The sequence below is a fragment of the Cavia porcellus genome, unplaced genomic scaffold (genome assembly GCF_034190915.1).
Source record: "Cavia porcellus strain 051 isolate PalLab524CR breed Dunkin Hartley unplaced genomic scaffold, mCavPor4.1 scaffold_9, whole genome shotgun sequence".
Taxonomy (NCBI): domain Eukaryota; kingdom Metazoa; phylum Chordata; class Mammalia; order Rodentia; family Caviidae; genus Cavia; species Cavia porcellus.
The window spans coordinates 33559603-33578753 of NW_026947492.1; the positions used below are offsets into that span (position 1 = coordinate 33559603).

Consider the following 19151-nt stretch of genomic DNA (forward strand, 5'->3'; position numbering starts at 1 on the left):
GTATCCCTGGTTCTGATAGCCTTGTTTAGCTTTAGTTGTGACAACCGAGATTATCAAGAGGCATTGCCAAATGTCCTCCGGGGCATGAAATTTTACTTGGCTTAGAATGATTTCAATTTAGCCATCATAATACACACAGTATCCTCAATCAAGATTTATTTTTCAGAAATTTAAGGTTCTACCACCTATGAAAATTTTCAAAAGCATTTTGTTTTTTTTGTCCTCTTAGCCACTATTTATAGTGATTGATTCAGGACATCAGTGTGTCCATAAAAGGCAGGGATTTAATTTTCCCTAGAGTTCAGTCCCTTATTGGTATTTAAATGAGAAGTAAGGAAAAATCCCCTGACCCCTGCTTTAAGATTCAAAGGAGAAAGCCAAGAGAAGTTGGCTACACCCATCAGAGACAAGTCAGACAGAGTCCATTTTCTTCCCATTTCCCATCCTCAGTCTGACCATGACAAACCCTTGAAATGCACACTCTGCTCCTTAGCAGTGCCTTGGACAGAGTCAGCATTGCAGCACTGTGACTGAACTGCATCAGTTGGGAAACACTTGACCTGGGATTCCTCACCAGGTTACCAATTAAAAAGTAGTTGCCGGGAACCCAAAGCCACGCTCATCGTGAGGTGGGGGAAAGAAAAAAGAGAAACAGTTTCTTCAGAGAAGTCCAAGTCTCCTGGGACAAAAGATCAAGTTAGAAACAAGGAAAAAAATCAGAATTCATAAGACTGAGAATGGGCAAGTATCTGAGACAGGATATGTGATCAAAATCAAGACAGCTGGAGTTTAATCCAGGTTCTGCCTACCCCTAACAACCAAGTGATCTTTGAGCCCATCAGCCTTTCTGGGTCTCAGTTTTCCATACGCGATACCTTTGTTCCAGATAAGGCTGTGATATTTGGGGTCTAGAGCAAGGCAGTGCACCCTACATGGGCTCCCTCCACCCTGTTTATTGCCCATAGTTGAGGTTTAATTAATGAGAAACCAGGCAGATAATTTATAACATGGATAGTATCTGTCCATATGATACTGACAGTTGATGATACACTCTACATGCATTATCCCATTTCGTCCTCCTAACATCTTATGGCACTGGCCAGGGGATGATCATTCTCATTTAGAGCTGAAACCAGGTTTGGAGATGCTGAGCAGCAGCAGAGCTAGAACTCTACCTTGTATCTTCTGAAACACCATGAGTTTTTTCTTCTGCATCAGAACTCTAAGGAAACATGGAAAAATGTTTTTCTCTTCTATGGATGTCTCTTTTTGGGGTTTTATAATCAATTTAAATGTCCTCTGAGATGCTTGACTCAACCCCAAAATGTGATGAGGTATCCTCCTGCATGTCCTTAGAGCATCCTGAACTTAACTGTATGCCATTGATCACTGACTCGAAATTACCTGGTTGTTTATCAATCCCTTCTCTCAGATTAAAAACATACTGAAGGCAAGCCCTCAATTTTATTCAGTGTTTTGTCCTTGATACCTACCCCAGAGCCTCAGGAGGCAGGTGCCATAAAAATTCAACATAAGATTTGGGGAGTGCCTATACTAACTATATGCCAAATGTCAAACCTTCATGACAGCTTATCTGTTTTCAAATAATTTTGTCCAGTAATCCTGGGTTTCTAAATAGTCAAGCTATACATGCTTTGTTTCTTAATTTTTTATCAGAATATGTTTACAGGACATGTGATTTACAGTCATCTTGGGGAATAAGTACATGTACATGATAGATCCTGCTTTTTTAAAAATCCCTTTCTTTCTCTCTCCCCTCCCTCCTCCTACACATTTTATAAAAAGTTTTCATCTCAAAAATGCAAAATGACAATATTTCCATTGGGATTTTCAGCCCAGCACCTTCATGTGTACATTGCCACAATTTTATAGAAATAATATTGGATAAGTATATGAATATATTGCTAAATCTGAAGTTGATATATATGGTTTCCTGTTAGTTGGCCACCAAGTTCAAAGCTACAGATACTACCAACAGATAATCACAGACACAACACTAGAATTTATGATTATTAATGTTTTTCCTGTTTGTACAGGAAATAATTAGCACCTCCCAAACACAAACTTTCAATTCACTTACACAGTATTTGTCATGTTCATCTTATTTTATTTATTTCCTTGAGATTTTTATCTTTCAAAGACCAGGAAATAGAAATTTGATATTTGGAACAGGGACATAGAGTTTTAATGTGTAAGTCATTAATGCTATTTCCTTGTGATATCCTTGATGTTTTGAACATCCTTAAATAAGTGAAGAAAAAGAGATCTCAGAGAGCTGAGAAAATGTATAAAGGGAGAAGAAATTGTTTATAAGGTAAAAATATGTGTTATTTTTTAAAATACAGCTAGAGAACAGGGGCCAGTTAACATTGACCTCTGAAATGTTCTTGCAGTCCACACTTTAAGATCTAATCAAACCTTGATCCTGATTTCTCTCCAAACGCCCACCAGGATTTTCTGGCGACGGCAGGTTCACTTGCTGTCAGAGATTCGGCCAAGGACTATTACCAGCTCTTTCCCTCAACTCATGTCCAACGTGGATGCAGCTTATGAAGTGGCTGAGAGGGGCACTGCTTACTTCTTCAAAGGTAATCTACGATCTCTCAAAGAAAGAGAAAGCACAGGTTCCACCTATTTGGAACAGGTTGGATATGAAATGCCACCCTACCCTGTTGTGACCGTGGCGGGAATGGCAGTGACCATCCATTTGTCCTAACCCAGCCTCTGAGTTCAGGGAGGCAGCATTCTAAGTGACCACGGTCAGGAAGCCTGAAGCCTGCTCCCCGCCCCTCCTCTCAGAGCGACATGGTGCAGCACACTGAAAACCTTTAACATTGAACAGTACCCCAGCTGCAGTGCCATGGCCAGAGGCAGCAGGAGAGGAAGGCATCTGTGGCTTCAGGAGGTGGACGTCCAGATGACCCCAATCTCTGGCTTTCTCTCTTTAACTGCTATGACCTTGATTTGTTCCTCTGCAAAGTGGTTATAGTAATACCCACCTTGAAGATGCGCTGCAACTACAGATAGCCAAGAGAAGTTATCCGACGTGTGATAACTATCTGTTTTTGATTGTATATACATTTTTTTCTTTTTTGTGCTTCTAGAAGCTGACCCCAGTGTCTTGGATATGGTAAGCCAGTGCTCTCCACAGAGCTACATCCCAGTCCTGTTTATATTTCCTTGATGCTGGGATTTAAGAGTAGAAATCCTGTACCAATTTAAGTGAGAGTCTTAACATCTGCATGCCACTTGCCCCTTCTCTCACATAGATATATGAAAGTAAAATTATTTGACAACTAGGGATTTTTCCTACCTTGCAGTTTGAAGTCTGTTGCTGAATTGAATAAAAACAAACATCTCCTATCGGATTTAGCTGGGAAATATCCCCATCAACTAGTCCCATTTAGGATCCTGCATAGAAATTTTCATGACTAAAGTATATCACTAAGTGATAAAGAGATTATGAAAACTTTAATTTCTGTTTTCAGGCCCCCACTACTGGGTAACACGAGGATTCCAAATCCAAGGTCCCCCTCGGACGATTTATGACTTTGGATTCCCAAGGCACGTGCAAAGAATAGATGCTGCTGTGTATCTCAAGGAGCCGCGAAAAACCCTTTTCTTTGTGGGAGATGAATACTACAGGTAGGATTTTATCCTTGTTATCAATATGTATTCATGGAAAGGGAAAAAGTCTTTTGCAAAAATGAGTGCAAGGTAAGCTTACAATAGGCCCACTGAGTCTAATAGCCGTCTTCAAGATGGCCATTGTCTGATCCTCAAAATGCAAAACCATCCAAATGATAAGTGAAACATTCATTAAGGAAACCCATTGTTTGATCTCCAAGACATCAGACATCCTGGTCTTTCAGGGAACTACGTAAGTGTACTGCAGTGACCCATAACAGTGAACGTAGCATCCCTAAACATCCATAAGGATGCCTGGTGGGAAACTGATTCCACCATTACATAAGCATAAAGTACATGCCATGATTTTCTGTGCTTTGTGGAAAAAAAAAAATGGACGTGGGCCTGAATGTGGGGCTTTTTGAAAGAGTGTTCTGATGAAAAGAAAAGGCTTATTTGATAAAAATCCTTTTATTTAGCACAGAACATTAAGATTCTCCTTATACAGAGGCGACCACATCAAATACTTGTGCCTGTCTCTCAGGGGCTTACTATAAGCAGATCTAACTAAGGTGTGGTCTGTCACCCAGCTAACTTAAAGCTATATAATTGAAGCACAGATGTGTTGCATAAGAAGGACAATTTTATTTTTGTAAAAAAGAATTTCAAGCAAATGTAAACTTTACTGATACTTCCCAACCCACTAAGCCCTGGAAGCACTGATCATAGTATCTTGCCCTGTCATGAGTTGTCACTTCCAGTCCAACATTTAAACCACTAAGCCCGTGATTTTTCTCCAAAGCCTTCCTATGCAAACCATAGTACACAAATTCATCAACTGAGTCATTAAGAACTGCTGAGTGTAAAAGGCTATAATCACAGTGCTTGTGTGTAGGACGTAGGTATTGAGATTCCCATTAGGGGAACTGAGATATAGATATTAGGATTCCATTATAGATTTTCAGGGAATGAGATGGAGGTATGCAAGTGTGTATAAGTGTGTATGTGGGAGTGTGAAGGCATTTACAAGAGGATAATTCAGGTAATTCCTCAAAGAGCATTACAGCTTTAATTCCATTGGAGGGATTATCCACTCTCATGAGCTCTCTTCTCCTGGTTTTTGGACTAATCTGCACTCTTGAGTACACTCTGTAAAGCATGCACTTCCATCCAGGTTGGGTGGAGGCTTCACAGCTAAGGCGAGAGAGTAGAGATGATTAAAGTAGAAATTTAAAATTCTCTGTAAATTAGAGGTTGGGGATGGAGAGTGTCTCTGATTTTAATGATGTCTGTTACTCCCAGAGGAAATAATACTGTGCTTATCCAAGTAGGTCCCTGTGAATGTCTATTAAGAAAGCATTTTCAGCAATCTAGATAAAGAGGAGTCATTAAAAAGCTGGTCTAGGACATTAACCCAAATGTTAAGGCGCTCCTATTACTTGTTAGGAAAGGAAAGCACCACAGGCTTTTCCACCGGAATTCCCAGTGTGTTAAGTAACACAAGTGCATGCAGACACCCAGCACAGTGTCTGGTTCATAACAGCCTCTCAAACTGAGTAAATATTCAGTCATAGTAGAAGCTGATATAGTAATTAACAAGTAATTGCTGTAAAAGCTGGGATATTCTGCAAATGATTGCTTAAAGCTCAATATTTCTACTAGCAGCAATCCAAAGAGTTAGTCAAAGAGGATTTCCTTTTGAATAAGGAAAGATCCTGACATTGAATTGAAATTACTGCTTTTGGCAAAGTATAGAAAATCCTTTCAGAAATAGGAATCTTCTACTTACAGACTTCAGTACCTTTGCTGCTGAATGCACAGACAACCTGGCCTACAGCTCAAATGCTCAGAAAGGCTATCACATCACCGCACTGATACTGTAACCCCTCACACTTTACAAGACCTCACATGTATGACAACTAGTTGTTATGTGAAATCTGGTGTTAGTTTCGTCTGCTGCTGGTAATAGAGACCCAAGGGTAAATGTGGCTAAAACACATAAGGATTTGTTTTTCATATATGGAAAATGTCTGAAGTTCAGCAGACTTATGGCCAGTATGTGGGTCCGAGGTCAGTGGGGCCCAAATTTCTTCTATCATTTTGCCCCCTTGTTCTTCCCCCATGGTTTCCTCTCTCATGGTTGCTTCATGGTATAAGGGAACGGAAGCTTCAGGCTGTACATCTCTGTTCTACGCAGAAAGGAGAAGGAAGCTGGAAGGGAAGGCAGAGGAGACAGGTGAAGTTTTATATAAATACATTGCTTGGGAGCTGGGGGTTTAGCTCAGCGGCATAAGCGCCTGCCTTGCAAGCAGGCAGTCCTGAGTTTGATCCCCGGTACCAATAAAAAGGAAAAAGACCAAAAAAAAAAAAAGTACATTGCTATCCTGAAAAACACAGAAGGCCGCAAGCTTCAAGGCACAGAATCAGAATTTTTCTAATTTAACCTCCACTGATAGTGTGGTAGGTCATAGTTTTCTTAGCCACATCTCTGGTTCTCCTTTAAATCTTGATGCTAATTCATTCTGTGGCATAAAATAAAAATATGTTTATTATCAGGAAAATGCTCTATGAGCTCCTACGATTTACAGGACTTAGACTCAACAGTGTCAGTGAATGCAATCACGAGAAAATGATTAAAGAACTTCTTCTGTACAGGACTGAGAGTTTGGCTTAGGGCCAGTAGGTTTGGGTTCTGAGAGCTAGAACCTACATCACATGTCAAAAAGTACACAGAGAACCACACAGTGAACCTCAGAAGGAGGCTGGAGCTTGATGACGCCATGGTACTGTACAACACCAAGCGACATATCAGTTAAACTCTGCCAAGCAGGGCCACTCCCGCATTTGTACATTCCCTCTGATTCTTTTCGGTGTCCACAAAGCTCTAATGCTTCAGTCAGTTTTTGTTCCCCACATTGCTTCCACCATCTGTAGTTACTTTCTCCCTTTAAACATTCTCTCTCATCTACCAATAGCAAAGTGTGACTATACCAAGGGGAACAGGGATGCCGTTACTACCATCATTCTTTGAGATGGAAAGCCAGTGACTTCTGTTTTACTTAAAGTAATTTGTAAATCTTCAGGTCTCACCCCTTTTCAATTACATTGCAATTCCTGAACCTCTGGCTACTCAGATAGACTGGAGCATCGCTATTACGAAGTAAGACACATCTTCTATATTCTCTCCCTCTTAGATGCTCTAAGAATACTGGAAAGAACTGTTTATTTAAACATTTTATACTTAGTCACCATAGAAGAATAAATAATAAGTAACAAAAGTAGGAATGACAAAATAGAACTCAAAGTCTTATCTTTAAGATTTTAAGTTTTTAAATATTTATTACCCAATTACCACATTCAATTTACATTTATTTGGCATAATTATGTGTCAGACTCTGTAGAGACCCTCAAGAGAAGGCACAGGATTTGCTAGTTAAGAGAAAGACCAGCAGCTGCGAGTATTCCTAGTCTGGAAAAGGCCCTAGAGCGGATCCCCTACACTGTAAACTGAGAAAGAGGAGAGAGACAGCGAGAGAGGGGAGAGATGAATGAGGAAGAGAAAAAGAAAGGAAAAGGCAAGGAGAGGATAAAGCAGGAAAGAGAAGGTAGGGGAGGGAAGAGGAGAGGAGAGGAGAGGAAAAGAGAGGACAGGAAATAAAAAGAAAAAAGGCAAGAAGGGAGACAGAGAGAGAGAGAGAGAGAGAGAGAGAGAGAGAGAGAGAGAGAGAACTGGGTGAGAACAAGAGAGCCCTAGCATTAATCTTAAGTGCACAGCAATCCTCTGGCATCCTGAATCACCATCACTTATCAATTTTCTCATCTTCAAAATGGAGATAGGAAAATGACCTACTTCATAGTCTTAAAGAATTGAATTTGAAAAAAAAAACTGAATTTGAGAACAGTATAAAGTGCCTGCCACATGATAACACTCAATTCATATTGATGCAATTCATATCAGTGTTAGCAATGATGAGGATAAACAAATAACTGAAATCCTAGAGCCAAAGTGCTCTCATAGAAGACTGCACCTGGATCAGGTGGCCAAAACAAAGAGGAAACATCCAACTCTAGCAAAGTCATCAGGAACGAATTCTGAGAGTTGTGTAGGAGTTTCCCAGGCAGGGGGTGGGCGGCTTCCAAGAAAGAGCAGCTGAAGCAAAAGCACTGAGGCACAAAATAGCCTGTGATCATGGGGAAAACCTCAAGCCTTTGGTATGACTAAAGCAGACTAAATTAGAGATGTGGCCCAAGGAAAGCAGAGCATAAATTACAAAGATCAGTGGCTTTCTAGGAAGCGTCCGCATATGCAGAAAAGAGGAACATGTTTAAGAACCCTGAATGTGAGACTAACTCAACCCAACTGTGTGCTATAAAATATTACTGTGGCAGCAGTATGATGGGATTAGAGATGACATGACCAGAAATCAGGTAAATCAGTCAGAAAAGAAGGCAGCGAAAAGCTGAAAGAAAAAGTTTTCAATCAACAATGCTGTATCTAGCCAAACTACCTTTTAAAAAGAAAGAGAAATAAAAACATTTTCAGATAAACAAACAGAAATTTTGTTGCTTGCCTTTGCCTTACCAGAAGTATCAAAGGAAGTTATTTAGGCAAAAACCAAATGACCCCAGAAAATAATTCAAACCTACCCACACAAAAAACAGAGAGTACTAACCAAGGCAATTATATAATCACAACATAGTATGAATTCATATTTCTTCTTAGCAGATTTAAAAATCAATTACATAAAACAATTCGTGTTATGACTGTATTGTTGGGGTTACTGTGTAGAAATATGGTATGCTTGCCAACAGCTGAAAGGGGGTTAAGAGCAAAACTGTACAAGGAAATAGCACCAGATGGTGATTCAAATTCACAAACAAAAGGAGAGAGTCAGACATGCTAAACAAGAAGGATAACACAACAAAAGCCACAAATATATACCTGCAAGCTTTTCTTCTTTGAACTTCAGAATACATGAAAATTGTTAGAAATTTTTACTAATACAAAAGAAAGAAGGAATAGAGGGAACAGAAGGTAGACACACGGAAAGCATGAAGCAATATAGAAGATATAAACCAACTTTACCAGTAACATCAAGGGTAAATGAATTACGCCAAGCAAACAGCATCAGTTATCAGACTGAATGTTTAAAAATAAGATCAGTCAGGGATATAGCTCAGTGGCATTAGCACCTGCCCGGCAAGTACAAGATCCTCAGTTTAATTCCTAGTACCAAAAAAATAAAATAAAAATAAGATCAACTATGTGCTGATTAAGGAGATTCAAAGATACAAAAAGATTAAAAATGAGATGGAAAATATGTCACACAAATAGCAACTGTAAAAAAATGTTAAGTGACTACATTCAATGGTTGCATCAGAAAAAAAAATAAACTTTAAAATTAAAAATGTTACCAAGGATAAAGAGAGACATTTTATAATGACAAAAGTATAAATCTACCATGAAAACAATTTGAAACATTTTATGAATCTAACAACAGAGCCCCCAAAATTAATGAAGAAAAGCAATGGAAATGAAGAGAAATACTCACAATGGACTGGAACAGCTGGAGACTTCAACACTCCGCTTTTAATAATGAGTAGAACAAATAGGTCAACAAGAAGGAAAAAGTGCTCCAAACAAACATATCCAGAGATTACTCCAGCCAAAAAAAAGAGTGCACAATTTTCTCAAATGCCCGTGGAATATTCTCCAGAATAGAAGACATGCTAGGCCACAACACAAGTTTTAATAAATTTAAGACAATTGAAGTCATACAGAGTATCTTCACTAATCACAGTGACATAAAGCTAGAAATCAATACCAGAAGGAAAACTGAAAAATGCATAAATATTTATAAGACTGGAAAAACACAATATTAAACTACCAAAAGAAAAAACTCACAACAGATACTAGAAAAAAAATAAGAAATAAAAGACATTAAAATTCGATATATTGGAATTTATGGGATATAGTGAAAACAAGTCTCAGAGAGAAACTTAGAGCTGTAAATGCCTCTGCAAAGAAAGAATAAAAATTTCAGACCAATGACTTCTACTTTAATACACTGGAAAATTAACAGTAAGTTAAACCTAAAACAAACAGAAAGAAGTAATAAAGATTACAGTGCAAACAAATGGAATAGAGAATAAATCAGCAATTTGAGAATATCAGTGAAACCAGAAGTTGGTTCTTTGAGAAGATCAAAAGCACTGACAAGCTTGTTACTCTATTGATCAAATGAAAAAAGAGAAAACTCAAATTACTAAAATCAGAAATAAAAGAAGGAACAGTACCACTGGTCTTACAGAAATAAAAGATTATAAACAAGCACTATGAATAATTGTATACCAATAAATTAGATAAATTTAATAAAGTGAACAAATTCCTAGAAAGATACAAGCTAGTGAAACTAAAAAGGAAATAATCTGCATAGACCTATAATGAACATAGAATTAGCAATCAGAAATGATCCATAGAGAAAAATCTCAGATTCCAATGACTTCATTGGTGATTTCGACTAATATATTTAAAGAAGAATTGAAAGCCACAATTTCACAAAGTTTTTAAAAATATAGATGAGATCTCTGCCTACTTCAGTGTTTGAGGCAAGCGTTCAATACCCTGAGGTCAAAATCAGACAAAGATATAATTATAAAATAAACCTTCAAACCAGTATCTATTCTTGACAATGGATACCAAAATATTCCAAAATTATTGGCAAACAAAATTTAGCAAAGTATAAAAAAAATACACAAAGACCATGTGAAAATTTTGCCAGAAATAGAAGATTGCTTTAACATCCAAAAAACAAATAATGTAAACACCATTTCAATAGAATAAGAAATAAAACCACATAAGCATCTCAAATGACACAGAGAAATTATTTGGGAAATTCTAAAACCATTTTATGAATTAAAAAGAAAACAACTAATCTAGCAATCGAAAGAAACATTCAATCTGATAAATAGCATGTATGGAAAATCCACAGCTGATCTTATACTCAGTGTAACTGGTTGCCTTAGCCACTAAGATCAGGAGCAAAACAAAATTCCCACTCTTACCAGTCATGTTCCACATTTACTGGAGGTTCTAATCAGGGCAGTAAAGCAAGAATAAGAAAATAAATATCACCCAGATAAGAAAGCCAGCAAAATATTTTTACTTGCTTATTAAAAGATTACATAATCTTTTAATAGAAAGTCATAAGGAATACTCAAAATTTTATTAGAATAAATAAGTTCAGCAAGGTTGCAACATCTTAGTATGCAAAGATAAATTTTGTATGTATATATTTCACTGAGTAATCTGAGAAAAAAATTAAGAAAGTTATTAACTTATAATGGCACCAAAAAGACTAAAAGTCTTAAAATATATTTAACAAAAGAAGTGGAAAACATATTATCCTGAAAATTACAAAATATTGTCAAGCGATATTGAGACCTAAATGGCAAGATAGTTCAAATTCATGAATCAGAAATCTTAATATTTTTAAGGTAGCAATACTTCCCAAATTAATCAAAATACCACTGGGTTTTTTGTACAATTTGACAAACTTCTCTTAAAATTCACAGGGAAATTTAAGCAGTCGAAATATATCAAAAAAGAAGCGCAAATTCTGAGAACTTATACTTCCTGATTTCAAACTGCTACAAAGAAACAGTAATGAAAACAGTATGGTACTGGCAGAAGGATTCACATACACTTAAGTAGAAAAACATTTAAAATTCAAAGATAAATCTGTGGCTATGGTCAATTAGTTTTTAGAGAGGTGCTAAAGCCATTCGGGGGGGGGGGTAACAGTTTCTTCAAATTTTACTGTAAGAAATGATGAGCCACAAGAAAAGCGTGGAGCTGGATTCTTATCTCACATCATATCTGAAAATTAACTCAAAATTGAGTAAACATCTTAACTGCAAGCGCTAAAGCTATAAAATTCTTAGAGGAAAAATACAGAAGTAAATTCCATGACCTTGGATTGAGTGCTGGGTACTTAGTTATGACCAAAGAAGCACAAGCCAAAAAGAAAAACTAGACAAATTGGACTTCATAAAAATTAAAAATGTACTTCTTCTAAGGTCATTGGCCAAGAAAGTAAGGCAGCATTGTTAGGAGTAGGAGAAAATATTTATAAGTCACATATATCTGAAAAATGGTTTGTATCTAGACTATGTAAAGGACTTGTAATTCCATTAATAGCAATACAAAACAAAGGTAAAATATGGGCAAAGGACCAAAAAGACATTTCTCCAAAGAATATATACAAAAGGCCAACATACACATGGAAAAATGATCACCATCAACAGTCATTGGGTAAATGCAAGCCAAAACCACAACTAGACACTGCTTCATATGTCTTAGGAAGCTGTAACAGTAAGTGTGTGGAAAATTCAGAACCCCAGACAATTGCTCATGGGTCTGTAAATTAGTGCAACGATATTGGGAAAGTCTCTTATTACCCAAAAAGTTAAACACAGAATTACCATTTGCAATTGTAGGAGCCCATTCACTGGTATATACACCTAAGAGAAATAAAAACATATGCACACATGAAAACCATACACAAATATTTATAACAGCATTATTCATAATAGCCCAGTGATGTGGAAAAACTCAATCACCATACGGTGTCGAATTAATACATAAAATACAACAAGGTCGTACAGTGGCCATTAAAATAAAATGCTGGAGCATGCTGGTGTTGACAAATGTGGGAGACTATGCCAAGGGAAAGAAGTAAGCCATGAGAATAATTACGATCCATTACATGAAATGTCCAGAATGGGAAAGGCACCAAAGACGGGAAGTAAATTAGTGACTGCTGAGGGCTGCGTGGAGAGCAGAGGGGTGGGCGGTGAGAAGGGCAAGTCAAGACGGATAACCGAAAGGTGGAGGATTTCTCTGGGGAGAGATGACAGTGTTCTAAAGTGGACTGTGCTGATAGCAACATGATTCTGCGAGTGCAGGTTTGTTTGTTTGTTTGTTAACTGAATTGTTAAAAAAGAAAAAAATATATATTGCAAAAAGCCTACCAGAGATGGTGAGTTAGAAAGTATGCAATAGATTGGAGTGGTTTTCACACAAGAAGAAACCTAGACTTTGGAGACTAATTGGGAGTCATTTTTTTTTTTTACATTCTGTTTCGTTTTGTTTTGCCTTGTTTTGTTTTGTTTTGTGATGCTGGAAACACATTTCAGGCCTCACACATGTTAAGCAACATCTCAACATCTCCTCTGAACTACAGCCCCAGTTCCAGGAGTTATATCTTGGATTTAGATTTTGACATTTACCAAAATAATCAAACTTAAGAAGTACAGCAGAATTAGAGAAATAACAAGGAGTTCTCTTTTGGGGAGTTTGACGTGCTGGTGAGACTCAAGAGTGGAAATGTTGAGCCTTGCGTGGTGGCTCATGCCTGTAATCCCAGCACTTTGGGAGGCTGAGGTGGGAGGATCGTTGCAAGTTTGAGACCAGCCTGGGCTATGAAGTGAACTCAAGGCCAGGAACTGCATAGTGAGACTCCGTCTCAAAAAAAAAAAAAAAAAAAAAAAAAGCGGAAATGTCTGGACATAGAGGTCTAGAGCTCAAAACGAGCTCAGACTGGAAAGATGAATTTAAAATTCACCATGTGTTGGGTAGACCTGACCTCCGGGGGTGTGACACTGCCTAGGGAGAAGGGGTCCAAGGCCACGTGTGAAGTTTGTCATGGGAAACACTGAAAATATGCAAGGGAGAGATATTTACCTAATTGTCAATGCTTGCAAGATCTTTTGGTAGCAATGTATTATTTTCTTTATTTTTCTTTTTCCCAGGGTTTTCCTCATCTTTGAGTATTTAAGAATACAATTTTGTACTCTGACCTTTTTCATGCAGTGTTACAGCATAGACACTTTTTCCATGTTGTTCCAAATCCTTCGTTCCAAAATCTCCTTGCAGCGCCTCTTGGAGGGAGCTTGTTTCCCCATTAGCTTGAAGTAGCACGCGGCAGCCCCTCACTGTACTGCTTTCCTTTCACGTCTGATCACCCTGAGCCCAGCCTTGTCCACCGTGGATCGCAGAGGCCCCTTCCTCCCTGACAGCCATTGATTCCTGGCTAGAACTGATGATTCTCTTTTGTTTTTTTCTTTTTTTTTAATTGTGCCACCTGATTCAGACCAGAAGGGCCACCTTGAAGAAACTTTCTGAACACACTTTAGAGGCTTTATCAATAAGTGCTTTTTGCCCATCTTTTCTGACGTTCTCTTTAAGTATCCTTTGGAAACCTCAACTCTCCATTTAGTCCTTCAAAGGAAGCAGAATGGACTCAGGCCATTGACATATGCTAGAAATCATCACAGTGAAAACACTGGAAATGTCTAAAAAATGTAACTTATAAGTATGTATTTTAAACAAAAATACAGTGTACCAAAATTGTCCCCAAAACCTTAGTTTGCAAATATGGAAAGTGAGATAATACATTTGAAAAATTTGCATCAGATATTATTAGTAAAGTTTAGCTGGTTTAGGTAAGCAATGATTTACTTTACTATCTATACCCTTTAATCAACATTAAATGATGAAACATGCTCATAAAGAAAACAAATAGAGCTGCAAATCATTATTTTTAGCTTGATAGACTTTACAAACAAGAGCTCAGTGACAAGAAAATACAGGCAATGATTTTAGCAGCTGCCTAATGCATAGTAGATTATTAATAAAAATATTTTTCTTTAATATTCAAATTCAGCTAATATTTATTGATAGCTTACCATGCACTAGAAATCTTGCTAAGTATTTCCTTGTATTATCTCACTCACCCATCTGCTTTCTCCACAATCTTGAGAAATAAACACTGTTAACTGTGTTTAATAGCTAAAAGAAAATATGTGTTTCAGAGAGGACACTAATTAGATCAGGCTCATATAGCTAAGAAGTGGTCCAGCTGATGCTAAATTTCATGTCCTTTGACTCTAAATGTGCAGATTCTTTCCATCTACTACATATATTTACTCTTCAATTCTCTTCACCATTTATTTATTGTCAAGTACAAATGCCCGTGAGTCTCATCTGTCACGTAATTTCTTTTATCATCCTTCAAAGTCCTCAACACCAGTAAATGTCTTTCCTTACCTGGTCTTCTGGTTGGTTTCCCTTTTCTACTTCCTCTCAAGTTTGTCTCACACTGCAAACTGTTATTCAATACAGTGTGTTTAAAGATTAAAAGAGAAAAAAAGAAATACAAAAGAAAGAAAGTTAAAGACTAAACCCATTGTTGACTTACATCCCAGATGAAATATCAAAGTTCACTCAACCTCATAATATCAAGTCACAGTTAATAGCTCTTGGGGACAAAATAAACCACAGAGTTCTCTGGTTGGGACTGTCCTGAGTGTCATATGAGCCAGGCATGTGGCATGTGTGTCCACAAACTGCCCTCATAGCCGCTATTTGCCTGATGAGGAAACCAGGGTTCAAAGTTCAGATCATTTTCTCCTGCTCACAGAGCCAACCAGTAACAGTAAGAAACTTAGACACAGCCATCTGAGAAAGATGTGTTATTTTTGTTACTCATACAGAAATCCCCAAATATTTGTCCACAAACAAAGGCTAGGACATCACAAAATTTTCACCAGGTCGTGGCAAAATAAGAACAACCAAAATATAAACATTCTATGTGAGCACCGAGCCAGATTGTTGGCAAGAACTGTCTTTTATTCTGAGTTTATGTCCTTTCTGCCTTTTTGATGGTACAGTCTTTCTTCTTTGTGAAATGATCATGAAGACAGGTAGTAGTTTTTGTTGGTTTGAACATTGTTCTTTTTTGGTAAGTTGAAGAGCAGGTAATCTTGTTTCAGATATGTAGGCCCTGGTTCCTTAGTGTCTGCATAAATGTTTGAAATGAAAATATTAATATGTTATAGTAACAAATATTGAAATGTTGGGGAAGTTTTCATTCCTACCTCTAAAACTCTGAAAAGCAACTCAAAAAACAAAACCAAAGAGCATAGTCAATGTCAACCGCAATATTTCATTCTCAAAGTTCAACTCTTACTGAATATTATGAAATCTGTGTCCTTTTGCCTGTGTAATCGTAGCTATATGAGAAATCTTCCAGGAGATGGTGGGTGTGACCTGCTGCCATAGGAAACTACCCAGTAACCCAGGAAAAATTTATCTGACCTTTGGGGGAGAAAGAAGTGTGTACCTGGGAGTGTCCCCATGTGGAACTCTGTACAAATGAGGAAGAGATTTTCTTATGCATTAAATGAAGTCTTCACTAAGAGTTAAGAATCATCACAGTTTATTGATGAGTTCATGCAGTCATATAGATTCATGCAAGTCAAATCCTCATCACAAGATATAATTAGATCACAAAAAAGATGTGTTGATAGTATTATTCAATGGTGATGGCTGACTCAGAAAAAGAAAGCTAATTTACCATTTGGTCAGTCATGTACTTTTTCATAAAACAAAAGTAATAGAATTTAATTACACTGACTTAAAAGTCATACAATCAGTTATTACAGATTGTCCCATTCTTATTTACTGCTTATTCTCCCATTCATTTATTCATTCAGTATACATTACTTGTTTAACTCTTTCTCCATGGATATGTGGAACCTCCCCATGAATGAAAAGACCCTATAAAAGGCTTTGTTTAGTTAGCTAAGAAATTCATATATACATGTTGTGTATGTGTGTGTGGACAGAGAGACAGACAGATACACAGACAGACACCTATAATAAGTCATACATCAGACCTGGATAAACATATCTGACTAGCACACTCATCTAGCACACTTATTACTATTTATTTACAAAATAATACATCTTCCAGCTATGATGAACGAAAAAGGAAAATGGAAAAAGACTACCCAAAGAGCACTGAAGAAGAATTTTCAGGAGTTAATGGCCAAATAGATGCTGCTGTAGAATTAAATGGTGAGTGTTCCCACTGAAAATTTTCTTTGAGGAAATTTTAACAAGAAATCTATAGAAACTATATTTCCAAATGGGAAATTCTTATTTCTTATGTTTGGTCCTGGATCCTTCTACAAGTTTAACAAACTAACTCATTTATCAGAAAGAGGAATTTGAAAGATCTCTCACTGTGTTTCTCTCTTTACCAGCAGAAAGTTTTTTTTGTTTTTGTTTTTTGTTTTTTGTCTTTTTCCTTTTTATCGGTACCAGGAATCGAACTCACGACTGCCTCCTTGCAAGGCAGGCGCTTATGCCGCTGAGCTAAATCCCCAGCCCCACAGAAAGTTTTTTAAATGTAACGTGGGTGTGGTGGTACATGCCTGTAAACCTAGCATTCTGGTGGCTGATGCAGGAGGACTGCCAAACCCAAGCTCAGCTTGGTCAACTTTGCAACACTCTGTCTCCAAAAAAATCCAAAAACCGTCTGGGGTTGAGGCCAGTGTTAAGGTCCTGGGTTCAATCCCTAGTATCAAAAAAAAAATTGACTTTCTTCTATTAGTCAGCTAGGTCATAAAGCCCACACAGGTCAAAATAAAAATAAGCTTCTTCATCTTAAAAACAGTATTAAGATGGCAGAGGAAAACAAAATCAGGTAGACATCATCTCAATCTTCCCAGTGCCTTTTCCCTTTCTATTTCCAATTCTAAAACTTAACATGCAGCTAGGAAAGTAAAACTGAGCTGAGTTGAATAAATTTAATTGAATCTTTAGAATGAGTCAGTCAACACACTCTCCCTGAGAGTATAGCACAAAGCTGAACCGGACTCAGAGACGCACAGACAGATCCAGACATGGTCTCTGCTGTCATGGAATGGTGAACATCTCTGGGAAAGTGCAGCCACCCAAAGCAGGTGAAATTAGTGGAAAACGAGACAATGTATAATTCAGCAAATTGATCATGCAATTTTACAGGAAATTTCATGACAATTGCAAGAGGTAGTCTGAGAAAGAAAAGATCAAACTTGACAGCAGTAGTTGAAGATTTCATGGTGAGATATCTGGTTTTGAGTACTGGCTAGAGATTTCAGTGGGGAAAGAACAGGAGAGGTGACTTCTTTAAAGAGAATAGCCTAAGAAGAACTCAGCGCACACTTGAAGATGGCCTGTTGGGTGATCCCAAAGTAAAGACCTTAGTTTGGCTGAAATGAGAGAGAAAGAAATGACTGCAGTCAGGAGTGTTGAGTTCTAGGGCATAGATAAGCCATGTGGAAGGCACGCTAACTCCTCCTGACAATCCAATTCCACACTGGTGCCGCCTCAAAAAACTTGTAATTATAAATCCTCCAGTTACATTATCTACAAGTCATTTTTAGTAACCACATTTCCAACTTTGTCTCTTTTAGGGTACATTTACTTCTTTTCAGGACCAAAAACATACAAGTATGACATTGAAAAGGAAGACGTGGTTAGTGTGGTGAAATCTAGTTCCTGGATTGGTTGCTAAATAGAAAGATCCCATCTTTTCCAAGAAATGAAGATGACTACAAGCAGCTGATAACTGGATTTTAAGGACTAAAGCGGCCATGTAGAAGAGGGATTCTTCCCGTGGCCTTCAGTTCTCTGTGCAAGTTAGAGTTCACTGAAAATGATAGTATTTCTAAATTTTTCATAGTTGCACATTCAGAATTTTAATCCTAATGAGAAATTAAGCCAACTGTACACAAAACACAAATCAACCTAATGTAGTCACAGTTAAACACTCATTTTTTTTTCTTACCTAATATACTCTAAAGCAAATTGATCAGTTGATTTCCAGGTAGAAGCATATTTGTGCATTCCCTGACATATAATTATTTTATTAAGAAATACCAGTACCATGCAAATTATAACTAAACTTTGTAGGCATTGACTTTTTGACCATCATTAATTATGATAAATATACCCATTAATACTTTAATCATATCACAAATAAAAATGCTGAGTTTTGTTTCTTATTTTACTTGATTCTGTGTCTATTCAGTTGTTTCTGTCTTAGGTCATGGCAGACAAACATTCAAATGAGTTTTCACACCCAACAACAGATAGCTACTTTGCAACAGGAAAACATTTTAACGAAAGCCAATAAAAATATTATATTAGAATAGCTCTACATTTCTCTCTTTTGTTAATATTTACCAGCCTCTGTAATACTTTATTTGGCAACAAAGTCTGTGTACCTGTAGGAAATGTATACTGTAAGATATATGGGAACATAGACCCAAAAGAAATATAAACAATTATCACTCCTATTTCCTAATAATACCCTCAGAGGAGCTATTTTTAACCATCTGAACTTCTTCTGAATAGTTTTCTATATAGGGGAGTTCATTTTTTAATTTTAATTTTTTAAGATAATCTGTTTCTTTCGTTCCTTCTTTCAGTACAGAAGAAATTAGAGCTGCATTTCTTATAACTTTTTAAATCTTACCCTTAATAATATAAAGATTCTAAAACATTCTACAGGCTCTAGAATTGAGTGATGAAATGTATGTCATGTTCTTTATAAACTGCCTAGAATATTGACAGTTTTTAACAAAAGTAGCTATCATTGTCACCACTATTT

At 37.1% G+C, this 19151-nt stretch overlaps 1 protein-coding gene and 1 long non-coding RNA gene across 4 annotated transcripts in view; one reads left to right on the forward strand and one right to left on the reverse strand.

Annotated features, from left to right (window-relative positions):
* Positions 1 to 14899, reverse strand: part of LOC106028271 (uncharacterized) — a 42257-nt gene extending 27358 nt beyond the window's left edge. For 2 of the 3 annotated variants that reach the window (XR_010049765.1, XR_001201888.3), the window contains exon 1: positions 14759 to 14899. This is a non-coding gene — a long non-coding RNA (uncharacterized LOC106028271). Of the gene's footprint in view, positions 1 to 12132; positions 12172 to 14758 lie in introns of all 3 variants that reach the window. The other variant, XR_010049764.1, reaches the window with a different exon arrangement.
* Positions 1 to 18543, forward strand: part of Mmp20 (matrix metallopeptidase 20) — a 41753-nt gene extending 23210 nt beyond the window's left edge. Inside the window, exons 7-10 of the mRNA XM_003472776.4 lie at positions 2473 to 2609; positions 3510 to 3666; positions 16467 to 16570; positions 17953 to 18543. Coding sequence (XP_003472824.1) covers positions 2473 to 2609; positions 3510 to 3666; positions 16467 to 16570; positions 17953 to 18053 — 499 coding nt within the window. The 3' untranslated portion in view covers positions 18054 to 18543. The remainder of the gene's footprint in view (positions 1 to 2472; positions 2610 to 3509; positions 3667 to 16466; positions 16571 to 17952) is intronic.
* Positions 18544 to 19151: the final 608 nt, after the last annotated feature.